General features: G+C 39.0%; 1 protein-coding gene across 2 annotated transcripts in view; it reads right to left on the reverse strand.

Annotated features, from left to right (window-relative positions):
* The window catches only part of mynn (myoneurin), a 75,499-nt gene that overhangs the window by 10,556 nt on the left and 39,895 nt on the right, over positions 1-25,048 (reverse strand). For both annotated transcript variants that reach the window (XM_051922883.1, XM_028794745.2), the window contains exons 3-5: positions 19,573-20,408; positions 14,238-14,397; positions 4,345-4,523 (exon numbers count right to left, since the gene is read on the reverse strand). In XM_051922883.1, the coding sequence (XP_051778843.1) occupies positions 4,345-4,523; positions 14,238-14,397; positions 19,573-20,408 (1,175 nt within the window). The remainder of the gene's footprint in view (positions 1-4,344; positions 4,524-14,237; positions 14,398-19,572; positions 20,409-25,048) is intronic.

Consider the following 25,048-nt stretch of genomic DNA (forward strand, 5'->3'; position numbering starts at 1 on the left):
GTGTGCTAGGGGCTTGTTGAATCCTCTTCTTTGTGTGTGTCCCGTCCGTTGCTTGGAGGGGGGGGGGTTGTTTAGAGGGGGGGTGGGATTTGTGGGGCGCAAGCGGATTCTTTTTTTTTTTTGTGTCCTCCTCTTTGTGTGTGTCCCGTTTCGTGTGCAATGGGTTTCGTGCTGCGCTGTGTGCGTCGCCGGTGTCTGACTCCTTTTTTCTGTGGTCGCGGCGCCTCATTTCTTGGGGCGCCTGCGCAGTACGTCTTTTGCGTCCACGGCCCATGGCCGGATGTCCCTGCGTCCATCCGGTTTACCATTCTCGGTTAGTAATGTGGATGTAGATGTGACAGTAATGACTCTAGCAACCTATATGCGGCAGGTTTAATTTTATCAATATGAAAATCTCTATTTCTTGTCCTCCTCTAATTCAAAATGCTAGTTTGTGTACTAACACAATTTAGGCGGGACCTTGGTCTTCTACTCAGATTTCTTGGAAAACATTTTCATCTACCCTTCCTTTCTATACATGGGACAACTCCTCAGATTTCCAGAATCTCAGTTCATTATTCTTTAATGTGAAAGCCAATATTTTGGTCCTTTCTCCTAAACTCCTCATGGATCCACTATTTACAGGTTACATTGCAGCAACCAAACTACTTGTTTTTTAATCATCCAGTTAGGAAACTGGTCAATTTTGATCAATGGCCACCTAATCAGAGCATAATTAGTACAGCTGAAAACTTATTAAAATGCAACTGAGTTTACTAATTCTACCTCTAGAAAAGCAGAATACAAAAAAATATATAATGGCAAGCAGTTCATATTCTTTCTGGCTCTTTCTGAAATGATATGTGAAAATTTCATTTTTAATATCCAGATTTCTCCAAGTTGTTGAGTTATTGTATTAACACAGTAAAAATGACAGCCTGGAAACAATGATATACTTTGGGACTTCTACATTAAAAGAAAGTCTGTTAGTTTGTTGAGTCAAACAGTACCACTGTAACGCATGATGCAGCTATGAACAAAATTATAGTTAACCTTACTGGCATATTGAACTACCAAAGAAAATGACCAAGGAAACTAAATACATTTCTTTAAATTTAAGCCATATGCAGGAGACAAAACTAAAGGAATTAAATGTGGCATTTTAGATTTCCTCTGCAAAAAAAAATGTCAAGGAACAAACATCATATATGAACAAGAAATTAACAAACCTTTTGGAAATGCTGGCTTCAAATTCACTTTCATGATGAACCTATTCAAACTTTTGATTAGGTACTTTCTATGTAACGAGAAACGGTTGTCTTTTTTACACTCAGACTTTTATGTCAAGGCACTCCTTTAACTAAACAAGCCAGTCAACATATTTAAACTTTTCTATAAATTCATTCAGATTCCTTGCGGATATAAAACTTTTAAAATTACATTACAGGCCTGTGACACTTTAAGGCTGTTAAAATTGTGAACATATGTAAAATGTGCACAATGCCAAGAAGTGATTCCCCAAATAATGTAATATTTTAATTTGTTCATTTTGGTACTGGTAAATATCACTAAACAGCTTGTTATTGTACCACAACTTTTGTTTTGCTGCATTTAACCATTTTCTATTCTATTATAAAAAGAAATCCTGTCCTGGAAAGTAAAAAGCAAGTCTACAATACGTGATCTTCTCGGAAGACATTTTAAAGACCCACGAGACCAAAGACACGCCCTACTTACAATCTACTCGCGAGACCAAAGACACGCCCTACTTACAATCTATCAAATAGGACAATAGGCAGCAAAACATTCAGTCTTGTGAAGGATTTGAGCACACACAGATCCAGGGCTCTCAGCGCATATAGAGTGTTTAAGGACAGTATGTTATAAATTAAATGTCGACATCTAAACGAAGAAGAAAGCAGCGCGGAGAAAAGAGACTCAAAAGCGTTGGACAGAAAAAACAACAAAAAAGAATAATCGAGGTGCAAATTCACAAAATAAGGAAAGTAATTATCAGCCTGGAACAAGTGGAATTGAAAAAAAGCACATCCAATCCGGCTCAGAATTAAAAAACAATGAGTAAAAGACAAAGTAGAACTTCATAAAAATGTTTACAAACGTTGGCGCTAAACACATGCAGAGCAGGTTAGAGACTATAAAACCAGTGAAATTAGAAAGGCTTAAAAAAAACAAAAAAACGGCGCTATACACATGTGGAGAAAGTTAAAGGATATGAAAGTAGGAAAATTAGAAAATATAAAAAAAAAGAAAGATCGCAGTAGCGCAAACAAACAAACTGCCTCATTTAACTATGCACCAGTCTAACTTTGGTTTTGCACAATAATTACTACACTATTGCACCTTAACACTTAATTCTACTTTATTCACATAATTTTACTTATTTATTATGTTCTACTATACTGTTTTCTTTCAATCTATGACTTTTTGTTAATTTAACTGATATTCTTCTAATTTTGCACAGTTTTTGATAAGTGGATCAGGATGCATTTCACTGCGTGTTGTCCTGTATAACTAAGCATGTGATAAAGAATCTTGAGAATTTCAAAAACGGAGTTTACCGCACATGCATTTATTGGTTACTTTGTTCATGTATATATATTTACCTGTCTGCTTATTTAAAAAGCTAAATTTACCCTAGGAGTCAAAAACGTTCTGTCTAGCCCTTGTACAAAAACCTAGACAAAAGCTGGGGTATCACCTTGGTAAACCCATGTACTTTTGGAACTGTGAGAGGAAAATAGCACGACTTTACAGACAGGAGTCCAATGCAGAACTCTACTTACTTTTTTACTTTGTAAAAAAAAAAAATTATTAAATGCTGATGATGTAGATAGTTTTGTCTGTGCTGAAATTCCAAACAGAGAAACCTATCCTGACCTCATTAAAAAGATTCAGCATATTGGGACTCACAAGATTACAAATATTGTTTTTACAGAAGTGCTGAAATAAAAGTGAAACTAATGAAATAGCAACAATACAAAGAAAAAAAATCTTAAAAGTGTGTATCCAGAAAACCAAACACGGGGGTTGGCGAGCAAAGCCCCCTAGTATTTATATATACCTATCTATATATATAGAAATTATTAATGAGGCAATTTTAATAAACTAATCCACCCATGCATTGATCCATTTTCTAAAACGAATTACCCAATTTATGGTCATGGGGTGCAGGATGGGAAAAAAACAGCACATTTAAACATACACACCCAAACTCACTTATAATGAGCCAGTTTAGACTCATCAGTTAACATATTATGCATATCTTTCAAACAGAACAGAGAAAAAAAACCAACATAATACAGACCAAGGGAGATATGATAAGAAAGTAAAATTTCCACTCAACTGGTGCATGGACCTAGAATTTGAACACGTGTAAAGAGACAATAGTGTCTTAACCTATAAATCTTGATGGGGCAATCCGGCAGTTTTATTACAATTAGAAGGGGACAATGGACATCTTGCAAAAGTATAAATAATTCAGGATACTTTGATTTCATGTCTGTTTTGGAAGCTCCAGGTTTACACAAATGAAAAATGAATCACAAATGACATAAAGGCGACAGTCTTTTGACCATAATAAAAAATAATTAGGTACTACTTTTGTGTCCTTTATATCACTCTGGGTGTAAAAGCACCCTTGCAAGGGTCATAGGTCTTTGTTGGACAATCACTGCAAAACTGAAGACGAAGGAGCATTCTGCTAATATGAAAAACAAAGTCATTGAAATACACAATTCAGAAAATGCCTACATAAAACATCAAAGTGTTTGAAGGTCCCATTAAGCACTGTTGGACCTAGAGGATCTCTGTAAATTTTGCCAAGAAGAATGTGGAAGAATCACTCCTGAACAAAGTACAAAACTGGTAAATACTTATCCCAAAAAAATGAAAATGTTATTGCAGCAAAATGAATCATGACAAAATATTAATGTGTTGGGCTTTAATACTTATGCAAACACTAACTTGAATCTGTCTTCTTCAGGTAAATATGTACTTAAAATTGTTTATTTTGACTTTAGAAGTGTCATGTTACAGCATAAGAGTTCACATTAAAAATACTAAATGGATTAATATGCATATAAAACTTTTGTCATGCAGAAAATTATGAATACTTTTGCACACCACTCTATAAAGCTGATAAGATGAATCTTTAAACTTCAATCCTTTTCAGCATTTAAATAACTTTTTCTTCTTCTTTTGGCTTCTCCGTTAGGGGTTGCTACAAAAGATCATCTTCCATATTCAGCATTTAAATAAGATTTCTATGAAAATATTTATTTATACACAGAATTGTACATAATGTTCATTAGTAAGCAGACCTGAAAAGGATAGACAAGAATATACCTGTGTGCTTTCGAGAATGTGTGATGAGTGAGCTAGAGACAGCAAAGGATTTTCCACAAGTATCACAGATGTATGGCTTCTCTCCTGTGTGACGCCGCACATGGTATGTCAATGTGCTGGCTTGGGCAAAGCGCTGCCCACATCTATCACAAACATATGGCTTCTCCCCACTGTGTTTCCTATTAACAAAAAGACAAGCAATCCAAAAAGGAGTAATTACATTTACTCAAACTATATAGGCTGCTTAATTACAAAAATAAAAATGTTTCAGATCATAAAATAAATATTTAGCAGCAACACTATTCACTTCCAGAGTTTGTGACAGTAAAAGAAATGCATAAAGTAGGATTATTGTTGTGTAAAAAAAAAAAAAAAAAAAAGAAGAAAACCAAAATCTTCAGTAACAACTTAAAATACTAGTACTAGTGGACCACACAGTACCACTACCTGCTCCACTGCTTACCAACTAATTTCATGCGTCTGTTTTTCCGCTTGAAAAAATACTTTTTTTTTTTTATAAATATAACTTACCCTCGAACAATTTTCTGTTGAAAAACTCATTTAACAGTAGCAGCACTCCGGAAGCCTTCTTTACTTTATATAGATGTAGACAGTGACACTTCCTTATGACTAAGTCTTCTGACTTCAGATCCCCCTCAACGTCTATCTAATTATCTAATTTTTATTTCATATTTCTAAAACTTTATTTTCGTTAACAGTGAGCTTTATCTACAGAGACTGCTAGCTACATTCTTTAATATAACCTAATTTCTCACACCATAACTTGCTGCTTCATGTGTTTAAGCCAAATTTACATTCATCTACACACTATACTTTGAATTCCTGCTTGTTAGGAATTAAGTTGCTCAACGTACCAAAAACATCATTCTGATCAAATGTTTTTGTTCCTTCCCCCATACATTTACCCTACTGATCCTTAACCTTCTTTAGGTCCAAACATTTGTCATACAATCGCAATTTTCTAAGGAGAATGAAAAGTATTAAAACAAAGAAAATCACTGACAAAAAAGATGTCATGCTGTGTTGGAGAGGAAAAAACATCACTTATATGGCAATAGTCTGTCACTAGGCCACAGGATACAAGTCAAATGCAGGTACTGCACAATGACAGCTTTGCAGCTAATGCCAAAAAAAAGTTGCAACACAAATATATTTACTTAAATGTATTACTAGATTCAATACAATACCTCAGACTGCACCACTGCATGGTGAATGTTTTCCAAAGTGATCACTTCCAAAAAAAACAAACACAAGATACATCCTAAGCTGCCAATGATCTTGGTGGGTTTTTAGGAAAATCTAATATGAGAAAAGCTTCTGAAAATACAGATGCTATCATTTTGAATATGAAAACACTTTGTTCACTTTCACTTACAAAGGATATACAGTGATCCCTCGCTATATCGCGCTTCGCCTTTCGCAGCTTCACTCCATCGCGGATTTTATATGTAAGCATATTTAAATATATATCGCGGATTTTTCGCTGCTTCGCGGGTTTCTGCGGACAATGGGTCTTTTAATTTCTGGTACATGCTTCCTCAGTTGGTTTGCCCAGTTGATTTCATACATGGGACGCTATTGGCAGATGGCTGAGAAGCTACCCAGCTTACTTTTCTCTCTCTCTCTCTCTCGCTCGCTCTCTCTCTTGCGCTGACTTTTTCTGATCCTGACGTAGGGGGATTGAGCAGGGGGGCTGTTCGCACACCTAGACGATACGGACGCTCGTCTAAAAATGCTGAAAGATTATCTTCACGTTGGCTACCTTCTGTGCAGCTGCTTCGTGAAGCGACATGCTGCCCGGTGCTTCGCATACTTAAAAGCACGAAGGGCACGTATTGATTTTTTTATCTGTCTCTCTCCCTCTCTGTCTGCTCCTGACGGAGGGGGTGTGAGCTGCCCCCTTCAACAGCTTTGTGCCGCGGTGCTTCACATACTTAAAAAGCCAAACAGCCCTATTGATTTGTTTGCTCCTTTGAAGAGGAAGATATGTTTGCATTCATTTAATTGTGAGACAGAACTGTCATCTCTGTCTTGTCATGGAGCACAGTTTAAACTTTTGAAAAAGAGACAAATGTTTGTTTGCAGTGTTTGAATAACGTTCCTGTCTCTCTACAACCTCCTGTGTTTCTGCGCAAATCTGTGACCCAAGCATGACAATATAAAAATAACCATATAAACATATGGTTTCTACTTCGTGGATTTTCTTATTTCGCGGGTGGCTCTGGAACGCAACCCCCGCGATGGAGGAGGGATTACTGTATATGCTATAAAAAAAACAATGTGGCATAAAATGCTGGAATTAACTTAAGAGTACCATGGAAACCATTTGGTATTTCTTGCTTTTTGTTTTCTTTATTTTCTTAGCCTTTCATTAAGTTCTTTTATTTGGCTTCTGATTCTAAATTTTTGGGATAAACCTCTTCCACAGTGTGTGCAATTTATTTTTATATTTTTCTCACTGGCGGCAATCCCCGAACCCGTTGGTGGACACCGGCGGTGAAGGATGCCGTCAAGCTGAAGAAGGAGTCCTACAGGACCCTTTTGTCCTGTGGGACCCTGGAGGCAGCTGATAGGTACCGGCAGGCCAAGCGGAATGCGGCTTTGGTGGTTGCTGAGGCAAAAACTCGGGCATGGGAGGAGTTTGGGGAGGCCATGGAGAACGACTTTCGGACAGCTTCGAGGAGATTCTGGTCCACCATCCGGCGTCTCAGGAAGGGGAAGCAGTGCAGTGTCAACACTGTATATGGTGGGGATGGTGCGCTGCTGACCTCGACTCGGGACGTTGTGGGTCGGTGGGGGGAGTACTTTGAAGACCTCCTCAATCCCATTAACATGCCTTCCAATGAGGAAGCAGAGCCTGGGGACTCAGAGGTGGGCTCCCCCATCTCTGGGACTGAGGTCACTGAGGTGGTCAAAAAAACTCCTTGGTGGCAGGGCCCCGGGGGTGGATGAGATACGCCCAGAGTTCCTCAAGGCTCTGGATGTTGTAGGACTGTCTTGGTTGACACGCCTCTGCAACATCGCATGGACATCAGGTAAAGTGCCTCTGGATTGGCAGACCGGGGTGGTAGTCCCCCTCTTTAAGAAGGGGGATCGGAGGGTGTGTTCCAACTACAGAGGGATCACACTCCTCAGCCTCCCTGGAAAGGTCTATTCAGGGGTCCTGGAGAGGAGGGTCCGTCGGATAGTCGCGCCTCGGATTCAGGAGGAACAGTGTGGTTTTCGTCCTGGTCGCGGAACAGTGGACCAGCTCTATACCCTTAGCAGGGTCCTGGAGGGTGCATGGAAGTTTGCCCAACCAGTCTACATGTGTTTTGTGGACTTGGAAAAGGCATTCGACCGTGTCCCTCGGGGAATCCTGTGGGGGGTACTCCGAGAGTATGGGGTACCGGCCCCCCTGATAAGGGCTGTTCGGTCCCTGTACGATCGGTGCCAGAGCTTGGTCCGCATTGCTGGCAGTAAGTCGAACCCGTTTCCAGTGAGAGTTGGACTCCGCCAGGGCTGCCCTTTGTCACCGATTCTGTTCATAACTTTTATGGACAGAATTTCTAGGCGCAGCCTGGCTGTTGAGGGGGTCCGGTTTGGTGGGCTCAGGATTGGGTCACTGCTTTTGCAGATGATGTTGTCCTGTTTGCTTCATCAGGCCGTGATCTTCAGCTCTCTCTGGATCGGTTCGCAGCCGAGTGTGAAGCGGCTGGGATGAGAATCAGCACCTCCAAATCCAAGACCATGGTCCTCAGCCGGAAAAGGGTGGAGTGCCCTCTCAGGGTTGGTAGCGAGATCCTGCCCCAAGTGGAGGAGTTCAAGTATCTCGGGGTCTTGTTCACGAGTGAGAGAAGAATGGAGCGTGAGATCGACAGGCGGATCGGTGCGGCATCCGCAGTAATGCGGGCATTGCATCGGTCTGTCGTGGTGGAAAAGGAGCTGAGCCGCAAGGCGAAGCTCTCAATTTACCAGTCGATCTATGTTCCTACCCTCACCTATGGTCATGAGCTATGGGTAGTGACCGAAAGAACGAGATCGCGAATACAAGCGGCTGAAATGAGTTTCCTCCGCAGGGTGTCTGGGCTTTCCCTTAAAGATAGGGTGAGAAGCTCAGTCATCCGGGAGGGGCTCAGAGTAGAGCCGCTGCTCCTCCGCATCGAGAGGAGTCAGATGAGGTGGCTCGGGCATCTGATCAGGATGCCTCCTGGACGCCTCCCTGGTGAGGTGTTCCGGGCACGTCCAACCGGGAGGAGGCCCTGGGGAAGACCCAGGACACGTTGGAGGGACTATGTCTCTCGACTGGCCTGGGAACGCCTTGGGATTCTCCCGGAAGAGCTAGAAGAAGTGGCCGGGGAGAGGGAAGTCTGGGCATCTCTGCTCAAGCTGCTGCCCCCGCGACCCGACCTCGGATAAGCGGGAGACAATGGATGGATGGATTTTTCTCACTGCTCCTCAGCTTGCTCCTGAGAGCAAGAGGTGGATCTTCAATTCAAATGCACTGTATTACTGGAATGTGCCTTTCCTGTGTTCTGGAATAAAGTATAAATAGCATTTTAGCAAAAAATGCATTTACTCTGCATGCTTGGAGAATATGAATGGATAACAGACATGTTGATTATGTGACTCAAGTTACCAAGAATGTCTTTTTTTTTCAAAATGGTATTTTTTCACATCATCTGCTGTTGTCCTGGGTATGACGTTAAACTGCATCCGGCCCTGCAAGCGATCCTCCAACTTGCAGGGAAATAATGGGGGTTGGTGGCAGGATTAGCACTCCGGCCACCGTAAAAAAAACTTCACAAAGCTCCGAGACTACAGAAAGGACTCCTTTTTGCTCTCCACGGGAGTAGCTCTGCTGCTGCTGCATGCGCCACCACCATCTACCCAAAGCACCATGATGTTCCAACAATGATGGATGGATTAAAAGCCAGAAGTCTGTATGACAATCAGCATCAAGTGACTCCGTGAGAACTCTAACTACAAAGAGGACTATTTCATTTATGTTAGGTAGAATGCCCAGAGGGGACTGGGCGGTCTCGTGGCCTGGAACCCCTACAGATTTAATTTTTTTCTCCAGCTTTCTGGAGTTTTTTTTTTGTTTTTTCTGTCCACCCTGGCCATCGGACCTTACTCCTTTTCTATGTTAACTAATGTTGTCTTATTTTAATTTCTTATTTTGTCTTTTGTTTTTCTTTTCTTCATTATGTAAAGCACTTTGAGCTACTTTTTGTATGAAAATGTGCTATATAAATAAATGTTGTTGCAGCCGCCCATAGGAAGGCTGCTCGCATTATGAAGGGGATGGGGGAAAGCCCTCGGGAGCCCCATCCCCGGAAGAGTCGAAACCGTTGGAGAGCCAATAGGGTCAGGTCTGTTGGGGATCGGAACTGGTGTGGTGCTGAGGTGTCGCCTGCTGCACGGCAGCACTCGGGTCCCAATTTGAGGCGGCCTATACGGGTGGGCGCATGGAACGTCTTGTCTCTCCAGCAAGATGATCATCTTCCTCTGCTGTCAGAGGAGCTGCGCATTTCAGTGCCGCCACTCTCTGAGGTGCGCAGACCAGGGACTGGCCAGATCTCTGTAGGTGGATACACCTTTTATTGGTCTGGTCGGTCTGATGGCTGTCATACTCAGGGAGTAGCTGTTGCGGTAGCGGATTGGCTTCTTCTGATGGTGTCCGATGTCACTCCTTTCAACGGGCATATTATGGGACTCAGATTACGGCATTCCCTGGGTGCCTTGTCTGTTTTCTCAGTGTATGCTCTGAGCGCGGTAAGTGATGTCTCGGCAAGGAAGACATTTTATTCGCAGCTTCGCTCAGTGGTTGATGGGTGCCCACGGGGTGACACTCCTCTGGTCATGGGTGACTTCAATGCAGCAACTGGCACTGACAGGGCTGGCTATGAGGACTGTCTCGGTCCCCATGGGTCTGGTGACCGTGGTGAAAGTGGCTCCATGTTCCTTGACTTTGCAAAAGGTCAGGGGCAGCGAATTGCTGGATCCTGGTTCCAGCGCCCTGAACCGCATTGTTGGACTTGGTACTCTAATACTGGTGGTGCAGTGAAGGAGATCGATCACATCCTCGTGGGCAGACACTGGAGGCTCTTGCAAAACTGCTGGGTCTACAGAAGTGCCCAGTTTGTGAATTCTGACCATAGACTTGTTGTTGCTACTCTTATGAGGTTATGAGGTCACTGGAAAGGGGTGTGTGGCGCCCCTGATATCTGTGCAAAAGGACGAAGGTCCAAGTCTTTAAAGTCCTGGTGCTTCCTGTCTTACTATATGGTTGTGAGACATGGACGCTATCCAGTGACCTGAGATGAAGACTGGACTCCTTTGGTACTGTGTCTCTCCGGAAAATCCTTGGGTACCGTTGGTTTGACTTTGTGTCGAATGAGCGGTTGCTCATGGAGTCCCGAATGAGGCACATTACCTGCATTGTGAGGAAGCGTTAGTTATGGCACTACGGCCATGTGGTGTGTTTCCCAGAGGGTGATCCGGCTCATAAGATCCTCATTGTTGTGGACCCAAGTGGCTGGACCAGGCGAAGGGGTCGCCCACGTAACACCTGGCTGCGGCAGATAGAGGGTCATTTCTGGAGGGTAGGACTGGACCGCATATCTGCCTGGGGGGTTGCCAACCTGGATCCCGAGCTGTTTTGACATGTAGTGGGTGCGGCAACGCACTGTACCAGTGCATGCTCCCCAACTTGACTTGACTTGACTTGCAGTTGTCCAGAGGTAACCACTGGACCTTGTTCAATTTGAATCTTTATTTTGTCCTTTCTCCATGAAAACATGAGATTAAAATTTTTTCTCAGCCACCACTTTAAACTACAACCCTTTTGGGGATGCTCCTTTTATACCCAATCATGACAAATACCTGTTTCCAATTATCCTGTTCACCTGTGGAATGTTAAAAACAGGTGTTTTTTGAACATTCCTCAACTTTCCCAGTCTTTTGCTGCCCCTGTCCCAGCTTTTTTGGAACGTGTTGCAGGCATCATATTCAAAATGAGTGAAGATTTGCAAAACAACAATAAAGTTTGTCAGTTTGAACATTCGATATCTTGTCTTTGTAGTGTATTCAATTGAATATAGGTTGAAAAGGATTTGCAAATCATTGTATTCTGTTTTTATTTACGTTTTACACAACGTCCCAACTTCATTGGAATTGGGGTTGTACATAGGGTAACATTAAAAAAAACAAAATAACATTTTTGGGTGGAGTATTCTTATAAGTGCTTTGGGATTTTGTATACTGTTAATAACACAAGTGACTATAGATCTTATAATCGTATAATAAAAAACAACACAATGAGAGAAGATGACTCCTAGGACTGTAACCTTAGCATTTTGGAAATGCTTGTGCGCCTCAGTGGTATAACGGATTGCATTCTTGCAGTATGGATTATTTAAAAAAAGTTTTACCAGTATACTAAAAATTACTTTTAGTATTACATTTAAATGTGCTTGCAAAAGGAAACATGACACACAATGTCAGTGTAACAGTGGCTTAAAGATAATGAAATGTCTATGTGTGTGGGCTTGCATGTGAACTGTATGTAATAAATTAGCCCACAACATTAAGAACATTACCCAGAATGAGATGTGGTTCAAACTGATTGGCACGTCATTGCTGGCACTAGCCCAAGCTGGTGATTAAAAACAGGGAGGGAGGACAAGTCAAAGAAACTTTTTACTGTGTTAGCTTAGAGATGGCATTAGAAAATAATGAGAGAAGAAGAAGCTGCACATTTATTGGTTCAAGCCAGAGTAGTGACTACCTGCTATCCGATCCATTTCTGTAGCAGAACTTTAACAAGTGTTTCACAGGTAAGATGCTTACATGTGTCCATAATTAATAACTGATATATTTATTAGTTTGTTTAAAAATAAGTTTCAGTCTGTGCTGTGCTTGTAGTGACTGGCGGCAGGATTTTCTCACTCCATGTTTTGTTAATCTTTGTTAAACTTTGCTTGGTGTCTATCCTATCCTAATCTTTTGTCTGTGTTATCTTTGATCATAATGGTGTTGCTGAGACGTCTATGAATTAAAAAGTTTTATTTTTATCTGTGTTACTTGAAAAATGAAATAATGCAAAAAAGGGGTTTAGATTTAGTTACACCCCTTACCGGTTTTTATGCTGGAAATTATTCAGTCTATGGAAAAATCTTGACGAAGTTCAAGCATGTGTGCTTTTTCATCTTGATTACAGAGATGCATGCATTATGGCTTTTACAGAAAGTTAGCTAGCTGTAAACAATTCTGATAATATTTTAAACAATTCTGATAATATTTTGACGATTTATGGATTTGATAAACCTATGTGTATGGATAGAGACTCCATCACTGTTAAGTCACAAGATGGAGGTTTTTGCCTAACATCTTCACACATTATGCACTTCATGTCATTATTAGCATAACATGGAAACCGTTTCTATTTACTGTAGGTATGTGTTCAGCATTTCCTTTCATCCTACACTTAGCCAGATCGTTCTAGACACGGAACACACATGAAATGCATGTACTCCAAATAATGACATACTGTATTATTTATCCTATACAACTCCAGGTCCCTCACACGCAGATAAGGAACCTTGGCTTGAGCTGGGAGAACGTTTTGCCCATGAGCCGAGCTCCATCAAGGTGGTTGATGGGATAGCAGGCTGTTTCCTGCTTAAGCTGATCGATGCATTTACAAAACAAAAGACGCTGATGAAAAGGTGCGAAGGGATTTAAGGTGGGAGATTACAAGCTTTTTCATAGGCTTCAGGGATTCTAGTGTTAATTAGTACTGATGAACTGATTTGACTCAAATTTAAAAAATAAAATGCAGTGCTCAAATTTTAATGTGTAACAGGCATGGATAATCCCCCATTTTAACAAAAATAGTGGAGATTTTATAATCTTCACGGGGTTTACAAATAATGACAATGTCAAGAACTACCCGATCTATCCTACCATGTGCATATTCCAAATGTTTTCTATCATGAACCTGAAAAATACTGCTTAAAATCAATACTAAAAATAGAAACTCAAACTATACTATGTCTCTACTGATGAATTACTGAACACTAATATAATTGAGGATATTTTCATTTAAACATTAAAAGTTTTTATAACAACATGTTTTAAAAGTCTGGTTTATCAAGAGAATAACTCTGGTTTGTAACATTTAAAGTACTTACTAAAGAGTAATATTTAATGGATGACTTAATTGATTCAAATTTCAAAAGCCAAAAAACTCATGGTGCTTTAATTTTCCAAGTCACCCCATCCATTTTTTACATTTGGTCCAACATTAATGCTTCCCGTATGAAATCAAAATTTCAGTCTTACATTAATCCATTATTTCAGAACTCTTGTAAAACTAGCCCCCGTTTTTCTGTGTTTAAGGTTATCTTACATGAGTGATCAGACCTTGTTACTGCTTAGCCTGTGTACAAATCCAGAATTAAAAAATGACTTGAACTGATGTTACCTGTACTCAGTTGATTGCATTACATTTGCCAACGTACCACTCCAATACAAGACGCATGTGCTTTCACTATGTCCATCATATTTTAGGGGTTATACTCATAAACATTTGTTTGCTTTCAAAAACTAAACAAATAACACATTTAACATTTGTAGATTTATATACGACAATGAAGTATACGGTTTTGCCCATATTGCTAATTGCATGTACTGTATATGCAAGTGTTTCTATTCCAGTAGCACTGATTAAAGAAGTTTATGTACCCAAAGCCAAATTTCCACTACAAGATGACTCAACATACTAATTTAAACATTTATGTACTCTGTACCCATCTCCTTTGGATACCATAAGCAACTAGAAAGGATTACATTTTTATCAAATCTAATATTCTGGATTTCTGACTCACCTGGAGTGTATTTTGAGATTACTAGATGTGGCAAATTGTAGGCTGCAGAAGTCACATTTGTAGGGTTTCTCTTCTCCATGATGCATACGGCTGTGGAAGACCAGTTGACATTTTTGTGCAAATGCTTTGTCACACACATCACAGTGGTAAGGCTTCTCTCCTTGAAATGAATATCTCACATCATTAGTTCAATCTGAAAAACTGGAAAAGTATAAATGCTTATCTTTATAACATATTTACTATTACAAATTCACTCCGAGCTGTAGAATAATGTAAAATTCATTACAGTCATGTGAAGTACGCAAAAATGAAAAAGGTGGTAAATATGGCCACAGGAGAAGAAAGTAAATAAGCGTGCAGTTTGTATGGATTCTTTAAACATTCTATTTGACTGGAGTCTGAGAGAAAAATTTGATGATTAGTCACGTGGATCAACCTGAAGGCAGAAAAGGTAAACAGATTTTTGTGGAATGATATACCTATACAATAAATTAGAAGGACTCCTATCAGTGTGACATTGCAAAGGTGGAAGGAATTTTCAGACTGATATACTACATAAACTACCCCACTCTGAAGCATAAATAAACCTCAAATTCTCTGCTATTTTTGTCCTTTGTGCAAAAGTATAGTTCATTAGTTGACCGTGGTGTTAAAATAAACATCTAGAAATCATCAGTAATGTACCCTGGAATCATAAGGTATTTCAAGCTTTTCAACATCAGACACTCTTGCTTAATGGAGGCCCTCCAAGTCTAATAAAAGCCCTACTCTGTATTCCACTAGCACTCAAGACTAGATGGCTCATTCCTCCTGATCCACAGCCACCAAACAGTTCTTAAAACTTTTTAATCTGAGGACCCAAATGAGCAAATTAGATCGACAGCACAGTCATAAAGAGACAAATAAAAACTGTCATATTATAAATGTACTTGTTTCCTTTCAAGCATATTTTTACATGATTACTACAAAAAGAGAAATGTGGGAAACAAACATATTCTTAAAATGATACTCCATATATCCATTTTCCAAACCAGTCATCACTGACATTCATATTAAATATGTTAGACAATATCCTAGGATCTTTGGGTTTAAAATCAATTTCATTAAGTGCACTCTCTTATCACTGAATTACCTTGCATGCTAAACTAAAGTTGTACAAAGTGGTGCAAAAAGATTTCCTCAGTGTGACTACTGAGTTGCTGCGGTGGGTTGGTGCCCTGCCTGGGATTGGTTCCTGCCTTGCACCCTGTGTTGGCTGGGATTGGCTCCAGCAGACTCCCGTGACCCTGTGTTCAGATTTAGCGGGTTGGAAAATGGATGGATGGACTACTGAGTTGTCGAAAAGAAAACTGGCTATTTTTCCATGCATATACCTTCAAACTATGTAGACTATTTCATCTTTAGAGATGACAGATTAAGTGCTTGAAATTGTGCTAAATGGGGGACTCCACTGCTCAAGTAGAAAATGACAATGATACAGAAGTGGCGTGATTTGGAAGAACAGCTTACCTGATCTGAATCAAAGTTGTGAATTGTTTCTGAATTTCACTGCTAGCACTATATTATCTATAACAAACATGATATTGCAAAACACAGTTGCTCAATAGTGTAGCTAAGAAAAAAAAAACCTTGTGCCAAAGGACTACAAACAACTTTCTAGTTATTTCATCTGATTTGAGTGCTTCAGTTCTAGACAAATTTAAAATAGGGGTGCAAGAACTGTCACAGGCTTAGATGGAACCTGTTGGATTCACCTACAAGGTCAAAAAAGATAGTGATGTGTACTGGGAGTGGCTAGTTTCACCAACTGGAAGAGCTTCTCCTGCGTTATAAAGGAAGGTCAGAGATGTGGAGACTAAATGGACCCTGTTTAAAACCTGAGTAGTAGAGGCAGCTTTAAGTAAACCTAATGAACGAAATCTCTCTGCCTGTTATGGAAACAGCACCAAATTTAACAAGAAGGATAATACTACCTTCCAGGCAGGAACCACCCTACTAATTAAACCCTCAGAAGCTGCCATCATATTAGATATTTCAATTCCTAAGACAGTACAGCAAAAGATTATAGGATTATTTAATTCCTACTTTTATAGGCATTTCAACTTTAAATGAGAAAATGGATACAGCTAAGGGTTGGGCCCTGATGAATTCTCAGATATAATAGTAAATATTCTGTATGACTAGGGGTAAAAATGCAGGATGTGTTACAGTAAGGGCCAGTTTATACTTCACACTCAGAACGCGTATGCACACGCATCATGGCTGCCACACGTTTCCAGTGTTCATTTGACGTGTCATCTGAGCATGTCCTCAGAAATTAATGCGATGCGTGTGCGAGTTTGTAGTACCAGCAAAAACTCGGAGGACACAGTATGATAAAGTCGGAACATGACGTCAGAGTCTTTGTTTACAATGTGCGTGCTTCCATGTTTGATGAATGGCTTGATGTATTGAAGCAAAACGCTGACATACAAATGTATTCGTGGTGCCTTTATATTCAAGTGTTGCATATTCCACAACGTAATGACACGATACATTTTAAAAGTCTCACATACCATCTTTTGTGCCATCTTTTTTTTTTTTTGCATCTTCACAGCAGCATCAGAACGTATGGCAGCGTATTTGAGCCACAGAGAAAAAAAATTAAAGGACACAGTGAAAAGGTCTATTTTGTAATTAAAGTGGAAAATCCGGTTTAAATCTCAAAATTTTAACTTTAATCTCGTAGTTTTATTTTATCATTGAAGCAGACAGTTGTAAAACTGACCCAGTTTGCTATGTGCTTTTGGGGCTTCCTCCTGCATCGACAGCAGCAGCAAGCAGCAATCGCCACGCAGAACACATTAAATTTATGGTATTCCAGCTCTCTGCACATTTAGAATCCTTAGATTTATACTTGGTATCACTTTCATGATGAGATAAATTTAAGTATGTATATTTCATTTTACAGATAAATCATTAACTTCATTTAAATAATGTATACTGTTAATAATTACATGTGGGGGCAGCACAGTGGCGTTGCTATCTTGCAGGGAATCACGTCCCTGGACTTTAAACGTTTCCCTGGTGGCTTTCCAGTGTGCTACAGTTTCCTTAAGATATGCAGGTTTGGGGATTTGGTGATGCTAAAATGATGCTATTGTATGTGTATGCTTGTATTCATGTTGCAATGAGCTGATGCCCATCCAGGGATTGTTTCTGCCTCGTGCCCAATGCTAGCTGGAATGGGCACATCCCTGGATTGATGGATTCCATCATTTTCAGAGATATTGTGGCAAGTTGTCCTCGGAATTTAATGGGTGTTTCAGGCAATTCACAACACAGCAAAGCTGAACCTGTTCTCACAGTAACAATACATTGCACTGCCAACTGGTGGAATATTCCAGATTTACATAAAGTACGAGCACAAGTATAAACAGTACAACGCTTGCGTAGCAGTAGCGTCCGCAGGGGTATGTGTTGTGTCACGTTAAGTATAAACCCAGCCTTATATATAAAATCTGTGTATTTAAATTACTTTATCTGGGGAATAATGTTGCTACAGAGTATGTTCTTAAATTCTAGAGATAACAATTTTTACCTACTCACTTATAAATGGTATCAGAGAAAATCTTAACACTTTAATGCAGGTGAAATTAGTGGAAATGAAAATTAATGTACTGTAAAAGATTCCCAAAAATCAAATTGTGCTCCTGGTTACAGAATTAACTTTCTTTGTATAAAGAACTTATAAGTGTATTCATTAATATTATTTATCAAAGTAAATAAATACATAATTTTCTTTAAGTTGGGCGATGGGAAGCTAATACCTGTTAAGACTGAGCTCTTAAGCTATGCTCAAATGCGTCAAGATATCACAAAAGTGGAATAATGGAGAGTCTCTATGCCATCCCAGAACAATTAATTTTAAAATGTAAAAAGCAATACAATTTACAAATTCTTAGAAAGCTTTATTGTGAACTTGCATGAATACCTCTTCATTACATAAAATGTAATGTTTCACATAAAGATATAAAAGGCAACTTATAAAACAGATAACAGATATAATAATTTCAAATAAGTTATGCTCTAGCTGAAGAACTGGAGACAAGGGTAACATAGCACAGTAAGTGGCCTTGAATTATGTGAATTCCGTGGATATGAAAGAGCACATAAAACTTCAAAATTTCTCTTTTCAACTGAATTTGAATTTTTTTTTAAATCTAGAAACTTATTTTTTTATTTACAAATGAATCAAACTAGTTTTGACATAGATGACTATGTAGTATTTGTCACTAACAGTGAGGAATGGCACTGCACAGTACAGAATTTTTCAGCATTTTTAATCATTTTCTGCATTGTGTACACATGTTACTGAATGCAATCAACAGCCTGCGCATTCATTCCGTAAAGTCAGTCAAAGGTAAGTAATTTGATTGGCAGCTGGGAGTTTACAACAAGTAGTAGAAGCCGCTGTTTGTAATTTCTACCATCCTATATAGAGACCATGTTCCAGTCATGCAGTTTCAGGAAGTATACCTGCTGGAAGGGAGATACTTCATAATATACAGCAAGTTTCTGCTAAATGATGAATTACCAGTTAGTGATGCTCTTCCATGCCATCCTTATGCTTCTTCCAACTCTATGAGGTACTATATCAAAAACTATAGAAAAGTTAAACATCCTGTACATATCTGTGGTTTAACTATATTTAAATTATTTGTATTTTGTGATAAATTACAGTAATATTGATTATTACTTATTAGTAGGTTTGAAGCACTTTTCTTTAAAAATAAATAATAAAGTATTGTATACTTTTACCAATGTTTCCATTAACAAACATTTTCAGTGCAAGTTCCTACTTACAGTACACACATTTTCTTATAGTTTCCATATATATCTATAATGAAACTTCATTGCTTAAATTAGTAACACAGTATGCTGAGCAGACTAGGAAGAATTTCTATTTCTATGTATATGGACAATTACAATGATGGGGAAAAAAAACCACTGCAACATAGCCTTGAGCAAAAATAAAAAAAGCTTTTAAAACAAGATATACAACTGATGTCCAAACAATTAGAGTAAAGGAGTACAGTGAACCATTAATGATCAATATATAAAATATATACATATAAAAAATGAACAAAATAATGCTTGTGACAATACAACCAAGCATAACATTTACATTATATTTAAAATTACTGCAAGCTTTATTTGATTTAGTTCTCCAGTTAAAAAAAACATTTGCCTATCAAGGGATTTTCAAATCATTTAAAGATATTACAGATAACTTTAAATTGAAGTCTAAAAAAAATGAAAAAAGAGAAAAAAAAAGGAAATCTGGTAATCTTACCTGTATGAGTGCGGACATGTGTCTTTAGTTGATTGCACTGTGTAAATGCTTTTCCACATAGCTGACAGACGTGGGGCTTAACACCTTTATGTATCCGCATATGTCTACGTAAGCTACTGGCCTCAGAGAAGACTTTACCACAGGCATTGCATATAGGCTTCATTTTGAGATGCATGTCACGAATTAGTTCTTCCTTAGAAAAATCCAGGGTACCATACTCTTCTGCACTCGCTGATTCAGTTGCACAGTTTTCCTTCATTATCAAATTCTTTCCAGATTTATTTTTTTTGCCTTTAGATTTCTGAATTACTACTTCTTTGTCAGAATGATTTTTTGCACTTCCCACTGGTTCGCTGTCAGCCTCTACACCCTGAGCAGCAAGGTCCGCAGGTTTTCTGCACTCATTGCTAACATCTTCCAGTGATTTTGATGAGCTTTCATTCTGTGAGCTCAGTTCTTCAGCACAAACTTTCTTACAAAGCTGATGATCACTCCCTTGCTTGTTTCTGGGCTTCCTGACTCGCTTTGTTCTTTTTACTTCAGGTGGTGCTTCACATTGCATCTTCTCTTTTTCAGCAGGTGCTTGATTTTCTTGAACCTCATCTTCTGCACTTGTTTCTATTGGTTCACTAGGTAAAGGCACAACATCACTGCCAGCATCACTGACATCACTGTGCTCAACAGCAGTTACAGGATCATCAGTCACAGGTACAATTTCATCTGACTGAGGTTTGGCCTCAGTGATTGGTGGTGTTTCAAGAAAACCTTTGCATCTTGCAAGCAAACTCTCTATTCTCAAGTATGTGGCAGACTGGAGTATTTGCGCCACATTACATCTATAGGAATAGGGGAAAAAAAGAAAAAACATAAAAAATATGAAGATAATCTGAAGGCTGATATAGACTTTATGCAAAGCGTAATTTAGGATGTTTAATGGGGGGAAGGGTGGCAGAGTTAAACATGTTAAGATTTGCATTGGGTGTGACGAGGATGAACAGGATTAGAAATGAGTACATTAGAGAGTCAGCTCAAGTTGGACAGCTGGGAGACAAAGTTAGAGAGGCGAGATTGTGTTGGTTTGAACATGTGCAGAGGAGAGATCCTGGGTATATTAGGAGAAGGATGCTAAGGATAGAGCTGCCAGGGAAGAAGAAAAGAGGAAGGCCTAAGAGAAGGTTTATAGATGGGGTGAGAGAGGACATGCAGGTGATGGGTATAACAGAACAAGATGCAGAGGACAGGAAGATATGGAAGAAGATGATTCGCTATGGCGACCCCTAACAGGAGCAGCCAAAAGAGGAAGAAAAAGAAGATACTTTAAAAGTGAAAGGGAAACTATGGTAAGAGTCTTATTCTTGAAATGCTGTGTACTCTCACACACACACACACAAAAAACAACAACAACAAAACAAAAAACACAAACAAAAAAAAACCTTAGGTACTATTGCCTCAGAGTAGTCAAAACATTATATGCAGACATTATTTCAAAGATATAACAACAACAATTCGGAAAAATAATAATAAAACAAGAACCACTGAGACTGATAAAGGATCACCCCCCTCCCCTTTGACTTGTAAAGTCAATCAGGTATAAGTAATCACACCAAGATAACTGGCTTCCACCTGTGATCAACTGTAATCATTGTGATTACTTTTGCATAAAAACAGCTATTTCTGAAGCACTTGGCAGTACAACTGGTAGCAAACAATTGACAATGGTCGGCAAGGCGCTTTTAAAAGATCTCAGGGGTAAAGTTGTAGAAAGGCACAAATCACGGGAGCACATAAGAGCATAGTAAATTCCATAATTAAGAAGTGGAACGTGTGTGGTACTACTAGGACCCTCCCTGGATCAGGCCGTCCTCCCAAACTCAATGGAAGAGTGATGAGGAAACAGATCAGAGAGGTGCCCAAGAGGCCAATGGCAACTTTGAGGGAGTTACAGGACTTTATGGCAAAAAGTGATCATTGTGTGGATGTGACACAAATTTCAGCATCATTCCACAACGTCGCTTGTAGAGGAGTGCTGTAAGAAAAAAGCCAGTCCTCAAGAAAGGCCACACTGTGTCTTACACGCCTTGAAAATTGTGAGCCCAAGTGGGAAAAGGTGTTATGGTCAGATAATACAAAAATCGGACTACTTGGCCTTAACACCAAATGGCACATCTGACGGAAAGCCAATACAACTCTCCCTTGAAAAAACACCATACCCACAGTAAAGCATAGAGGTGGTAGCATCCTATTGCAGGAATGTTTTTCTGCAGCAGGGACTGGGGCTCGTCAGGGCAGAAGGAATAATGGACGGGGCAAAATACCATCAAATTCTCAAAGAAAACCAGCTGCCCTCTGCTAGAAAGTTGAAGATGGGAAGAAGGTTCACTTTTCAACGTGATAATGACCTGAAGCACACAGTGTCTGAAGGAGAAAAAAGTGAAAGTCCTTGTGTGACCTAGTCACATCCCCAATTTAAACCCTACTGAAAATCCTTGGAATGATTTTAAGCTTGCAGTACACAAATGGTCACCACCTAATTTGACCGACTTTTAACAGTTCTGTAAAGATGAGTGGGCAAATACTGCTCAAAATAGATGTGCAAAGTTGGTGCATAAGTATTTCAATAGACAAGGATGTAATTAAAGCAAAAGGTGGTTCTACAAAGTACTGACACACTTTGGTAACCCTAACCCTTTTATCAATTCAAGCTTGATCAGTTTTTAATTATTTTTCCAAACTGGATATCACAGGTTGCATTAAGTAAATAAAGCTGAAACAGTATTTTTGTGTGTGTTCTCATTTTAGGTTGTAAAGCAACAAAATGTGAATATTTTCAAATGGGTGATTCTTTTCTATACCCACTGTATATGTTTCCAAATTGGGCACAACAAATAGGAAGCTAAATGTACTTTCTGTAGAACTGGCAAGTACATGTCAGTAGCAAATAAAGGCACTAGTGACTTGGAAGCACATATTCAGTCTACAAAGCACAAAATTGCTACTAAGAAAGAATACTTGCTTGCAAAAGTGACAAACCATATAAAACAGACAATGCTGCAACTGTAGTTACTGATCAGTCAACTGGAGATCTGCCTAGATGTGCATGGCTGTTTTTAAGGCCTTGAGAAATAAAAATGTTTATACTCTTTCAAAAACGTTTTTCTTATTATTAACAGTCTCTTTTCCTAATGGATTACATTACAAATATCCCTTAAGAAATCAGAATTGTTGCCATATCTATCTATGCTATATTTATTAATTCATGTTTAATTGGTCCTGGATAATTGTTTATCTAGGAGTTCATAACTACAGTATATCATTAGTATTCTATAAACCTCTCTGTTCCTATACAGTGGATATAAAAAGTCCACAGACCCTAGTCAAAATGGCAGGTGTTTTGTGGGATAAAAAATGAAGCCAAAAGAAATATTGTCTGAACTTATTCCACATTTATTGTAAAATTGCAATCTATATAAAGATGGTGAAAACAAATCAGAAACTGTTTAGTGAAAAAAAGAAAATTAAAAGAAAAAACATAAGAACCTGGTTGCATTGGTATGCACACCCCCTAAACTAATACTTAGTTGAAGCACCTTTTGATTTAATTACAGTATTCATTCTTTTGGGTAAGAGCCTATCAGTTTGGCATATCTGCACTCAGCGCTTTTTTCCCCACTCCTTCCTTTCAAAAAATTCCCAGATCTGTCAAATTAGGAGGAAATCTCCTCTGCACAGCTCTCTTCAGGTCACCCCATAATTTTTCAATTAGTTTATGGTCTGGGCTCTGGCTTGGCCATTCCAGATTGATACTCCTGTGATGAAGTCATTGCTTTGTTGATTTTGATGTATTCTTTGGGTTGTTGTCAAGGTGAAAGGTGAAGCTCATCTTCTTCTTCTTCTACTTTCTAATAGGTGCTTGAAGATTTTGTGCCAAAATAGACTGATATTTAGAGCTATTCATGATTTCATCCACCTTATCTAAAGCCCCAGGTCCAGTTGAAAAAAAGCAGCCCCAAAGCATCATGTTGCCTCAACCATGCTTCACTATGGGTATGGTGTTCTTTGATGATTGGAATTATGGCCAAATAGGTCAACCTAGGTCTCATCAGCCCATAATAATATATTTTTCCACATGGTTGTGGGAAACTGGGTATACCTTTTTGCAAAGTTTGGCTGAGTCTGGCTGTTTTTCTTTTTGAGGCAAAGCTTTCATCTTTCTACCATACCTCACAACCCAGACATACATTCAGGTCCATAAGTATTTGGACAGTGACACAATTTTCATAATTTTGGCTCTCTACACCACCACAATGGATATGAAATAAAGCAATCATTACGTGATTGAAGTATAAACTTTCAGCTTTAATTTAAAGGGTTTACCAAAATATTGTATGAGCAGATTATGAATGACAAACATTTCACTGCAAATCTCCCCCATTTCCAAGGGCTCAGAACTGTATGGACATTTGACTGGCACGCTGTTCCATATTCAGGTGGGAACAATTCCCTCATTATTTCATTAACTATTAAGTGGGTAAAAGGTCTGGGATTAATTTTAAGTGTGGAATTTTCATTCGGAAGCTGTCACTGTGATCTCTCAATATCAGGTCCAAAGAGCTTTTCATGCAAGTACAAACAGTCCATCATTAGGCTGAGAAAACAAAACAAACCCTTAAGAGAGAGCAGAAAAACAAGAAGTGGTCAAATCAACCATTTGATATATTCTTAATAAAGAAGAAGCACACTGGAGAACTTAGCAACTCAAGAAGATCTGGAAAACCACAGAAGACAACTGTGCTGGATGATTACAGAATTCTATACTTGGTGAAGAAGAACCCGTTCATAAAATTTAGATAAACCAAGAACACTCTCCAGGTGGTAGACCTATCATGACCAAAGTCTACAATCAAGAAAAGACTTCATGAAAGTAAAGACAAAGGGTTTACCACAAGGTACAAACCACTGGTAAACCTCAAAAATAGGAATAACAGATTAGACTTTGCCAGAAAACATTTTTTAAAAGCCTGTTCAATTCTGGAACAATTTTCTTTAGACAAATTAAACTAAGATCAATATATACCAGAATGCTGGAAAGAGAAGACTATGGACAAGAGGAGAAATGGCTCATGATTTGATGAATACTACATCATCTATGAAACATTGTGGAGGCAGTTTTATAGTATGATCATGCATAGCTGCAAACTGAAGTCAGCCACTAGTGTTTACTGATGACATGACTACTGGAAGAAGTAGCAGGATGATCTCTGAAGAGTATAGGGTTAAACTATCTGCTCAAATTCAGCCAACTGTTGCAAAGGTGACAGGATTGACACTTCACAGTACAGATGGACAATGAGCTAAAACATACTGTGAAAGCAAATCAAGTGCATTTCAAAGCAAAGAAACGTAATATTCGATGGTCAAGTCAATCAACCGACCTCAACCCAACTGAACATGCATTTCACGTGTTGAAGAAAAAACT

This window comes from Erpetoichthys calabaricus, chromosome 2, assembly GCF_900747795.2.
Source record: "Erpetoichthys calabaricus chromosome 2, fErpCal1.3, whole genome shotgun sequence".
Lineage (NCBI taxonomy): Eukaryota > Metazoa > Chordata > Cladistia > Polypteriformes > Polypteridae > Erpetoichthys > Erpetoichthys calabaricus.